Raw genomic sequence first — 3873 nt, 5'->3', positions numbered from 1 at the left:
TAGCAGGGGCTTTTTTATGCAAACTTGTATTTAAAAAAAAAGTTATATTTGATCAGAAACTCAAATATGCCTTTCTTATTAACATATATTAAATGTTTTAAGGACACTGTTGAAGATAGAACATGACATCAGCAAAGAACAGTGGAAACATGAGCTTGATTGCCAGTGTCCTAACAAAACACTCAGTAAAATCCTTCCTCATATGAAAGACACAATAAAACCTGCCTTCAAATCCATTCAAATCATGGGAGACTCCCTTCCAATGAGTCTGTGGGGCTAATCCACACTCACTGCCCTCAAAGAGCCCTGCTGCTGCCAAGCTCCATGTAAGTAGCCATCCCCTTCCCTTGCAGAGTCCATGTCCATCTCACTTCACTGTGCTGGCTATGCATGATAAGCACGTGCAACAGGCACAGAGGCCCAGCACCGCTGACAGTGCTGCCGAGATCCGCGACTGGCGCTCGTACTTCAGGGCTTTCTTCACCTCCTCGTTGGACTGGGACACGTAATCAAGCGTATGCAGGACGTTGTACTCAATGTTGTTGATGACCTCGTGCTGCTCAGAAACCAGCACCTCCAAGTGCAGGAAAAGCGAGTGCAGCTCACTGATCTGGACCTCTAGGTCCAACAGTTGTTGGTGGCGTACTTGGGCCATGGCCAAGTGCTGCTTGGCCTTGAGCACTTCCAGGTCCTGGCCCACAATCTGAGGAGCAACAGGGCTTTCCACTAGTTGATTAATGTCCTCTTCACATAGGCTCAAGCCCGCCAGCTCGGTTTGCCTCATGATCTGCTCCTTCAGCTTCTCCACGTACTCCATCTCCTTGGCATAATGGTGAGTGATGATGTCTCGGTACCGGCTGATTAGGACAGAGAGCTGGCTCTGGTGGATGCGGTATCCTGCCAGCCACTGTTTGCTGTCTCGGGCCAGTGTGTCTTGAATCCCATAGAGCTGAGGCTGGATGACTTTAGCCTGCCTAGTGAAGGAGGCTTTAATGTTACTTAGCTCTTTCTTTTCTTCATAAACGCTCTCCTCGGTGGTGCAGCACAGCACCCGCTGCTGCTTCTTGTGGATGCTCTCCGATAACTCCTCCAGTTTACTCAGGCCCAGTGAGAGATCCGACACTTCCTGGAATATCTTGCTTATGGGATTGGTCTCATCCTCCTTGAAAACCGGGTTATCAAATGAGAGAGTATCATCAATATCCAAAGAGTCCTCATCTTCATTAACTCGGATCCTCAATTCCTCCAGCCTGTCCTTCATCTTCAGCTCCAGCTGCTGGGAACATCTGTGGCAGAGGGACACAAAATGCACACATCAACTCTGTAAAGAAGTCAGAGAGAGTTAGGATCTTTTGCGTCAGTGAAGCTGTTAAAATCTTCCCTCCCAGAGCTAGAGCAAATATTGACCAAGGCAATAGGCTTACCCAGAGTTTACTCTGCATCACATGGCTAACTAATACCGGCTAGGTTAGATTGCATGCCAACAGTGGGCGGCACACTTCACTGCTATACAGAAACTGCAGGAACCAACTTTGTAAGAACAATCAAAGGGAAACGTTAAGGAAAGAGAAGAGTGTATGGTCAGCTAACCTGATAACAAGGTGACAGAATGCTAGTTCTGAAAAAAACACAGCGCTCTGATCAGATACAAGAAAAACCAGAATTCACATAAATGCCATCATACAAAACTCTTTGACTTTCAAAGTATAGGATCAAATAATGATGTGGCTGCTGGGATTGTCTGGAATTAGCAATCCGAATATGTTTGTCAAGAAAAAATCATCACTAAAAGTCTGATTCCCTCCAGTCATAAATAACTGTATTATGCCATGGGGTCATGTTTAAGAGAAGCAAGAAAAAGCAGTGGAGAAGCATACCAATCTATTGAGGGATAGGGAGAAAGACTAGAGACATGTTTATGAGGCCTGGTCTAAACTGGAAACTTACATAGGTGCATCTATGTCTCTCAGAGGTGTGAAAAATCCACACCCCTCAGAGACAGCTATACTAACTAGCACTAGGTCAAGGGAAGAATTCTTCCATCAGCCTAACTACAGCCTCTCTGGGAGGTTAATTACCTACACCGATGGGAGAACACCTCCTGTTGGCATAGGTAATGTCTACACTGAAGAACTATAGGGGCGCAGCTGCAGCTGCACCCCTGTAAGGTTTTAAATGTAGACATACCCTAAGGTTGCACTTCCTCTATAAAGCCTACCCTGGAGGACTTCATTCAGTCTTGATGTACTAAGGGTTAAGACTAGTGTAGAGAGTTAGTTAGATGCCTCTTTCGCTTTTCCACGGAGTACATTCTATCCATGTCATTTTAGCAAAGTTCACCTGACATCATTGCCTATTGACTTCTCCTGTTACATTTTCTTGTGCCATAAAGTCATGTGACAGGAGTTAATTCCCTCTTTCTGTAAATATTCTTTAAACGGTGTGTTACTTATCGCAGTTAAAGTACTTAAGAGTACCCAGAACAACAACAATGAACAGTTGTGCGTTTCAGAGATCACCAAGTCCCAGGCCAGAACTTTGGCAGCACTCCAGACTCTAAGAGCTCTAACTCAGACTTAGAGCATCAGTTTTTTCTTTAGTGCATGGATAATTTTCTGTGTTTCATTCTATGGGTTATGGCTCAGAGTTTATGGATTGTTGGTTTCAGTGACACCAGTGAACTGGTTTCAGAGTAGCAGTCGTGTTAGTCTGTATTCGCAAAAAGAAAAGGAGTACTTGTGGCACCTTAGAGACTAAAAAATTTATTTGAGCATAAGCTTTCGTTAGCTACAGCTCACTTCATCAGATGGTATCAGTTTAACTGTCATTTAACAGGCTCATAGTAAGTCACAAAATGAAATCATAACTTTGCATTTCTATATTGCCTGTCATCAGAAGATGTTAGGGCAGTTTACAAATATTAATTAATTAAAGTCCTGATCCAAAGCCCACTGATGTCAACTACCATTCAAAACACCCTTGGAAAAATATGCAAATGGTATTAGACTTACTTAAAAGATGGATAAACTGAGACGCAGCAAAGTTAAATGACTTACCCAGCGAGTACTGCAGATCAAGAGTCCTGGCTCTCATTCACCTCGTCTAACCACCTACAATCTCTCTCTCTCTCTGCCAAATCCTTGACTTTCTGCTGAGCTAGAATGCTATGGGCCACAGTCTGATCTCATTTACACCTGTGCAAACCTGAATTAGCTCCATTGCCATCAGTTACATCTATTTTACACTAGTGTGGCTGAGAGCAGAATTTGGCCCTGTAAATCTAGCAACCCAATGAGAAAAATAAAACCCTTTATCACCAGTCTTGGCAACTCTAGTTCAACTCTACTTGAACTCTATTTTTTGCGTCATTGTGGTACTTGTGCTGATATTTCCTGTTTTCTATGAAGGATAAATACATATTTAATATATGCTGAAAGGGGCAATTTAAACTTTTGGTAAGATGCACCATTACTCCTGATAGCAATAGCAATATATATATATATATATTTTTAATCACAATAAAAATTAAGGTTAGGACTATTTAACTTTTGACAGGTATCCTAATATTTCTATATGGCTATGATTGACCAGAGATGACTGTTAAAAAAGATAAAGGCATGAATGCACTGAAAGGAAGAACCTGACCCCTTCAAACTAACTGTAATGAGTAATAAAAGTCCATTTATAAACCACATTCATATAATAACCCATCTGAGAGCTATCAATGTGCCTTGAAAAACAGCTCTCAATAATGATATAATTGGAGGGAGGGAAATGACCATATTTCATGACAAACTTTTATTGAAAAGATCAGATTTAGGAAAAATCACTTGTTTCCTCTACCATTGAAAAAGGCTGAAAGCATTTTAAAAA

General features: G+C 42.0%; 1 protein-coding gene across 1 annotated transcript; it reads right to left on the bottom strand.

Annotated features, from left to right (window-relative positions):
* Positions 1–367: 367 nt before the first annotated feature.
* Positions 368–1261, bottom strand: LOC140916821 (syntaxin-3-like). The gene has a single exon (XM_073358708.1). The coding sequence runs from the start codon at positions 1259–1261 to the stop codon at positions 368–370; it is 894 nt and encodes a 297-aa protein (XP_073214809.1).
* Between the last annotated feature and the right edge of the window lie 2612 nt (positions 1262–3873).

This window comes from Lepidochelys kempii, chromosome 9, assembly GCF_965140265.1.
Source record: "Lepidochelys kempii isolate rLepKem1 chromosome 9, rLepKem1.hap2, whole genome shotgun sequence".
NCBI lineage: Eukaryota > Metazoa > Chordata > Testudines > Cheloniidae > Lepidochelys > Lepidochelys kempii.
The sequence above is the reverse complement of the archived record's forward strand: the minus strand, read 5'-3'. Positions and strand labels throughout refer to the sequence as shown.

Bases quoted from the DNA above. Each gene is read 5' to 3' on its own strand.
- LOC140916821 (XM_073358708.1), bottom strand. From the start codon at position 1,261: ATGAAGGACAGGCTGGAGGAATTGAGGATCCGAGTTAATGAAGATGAG.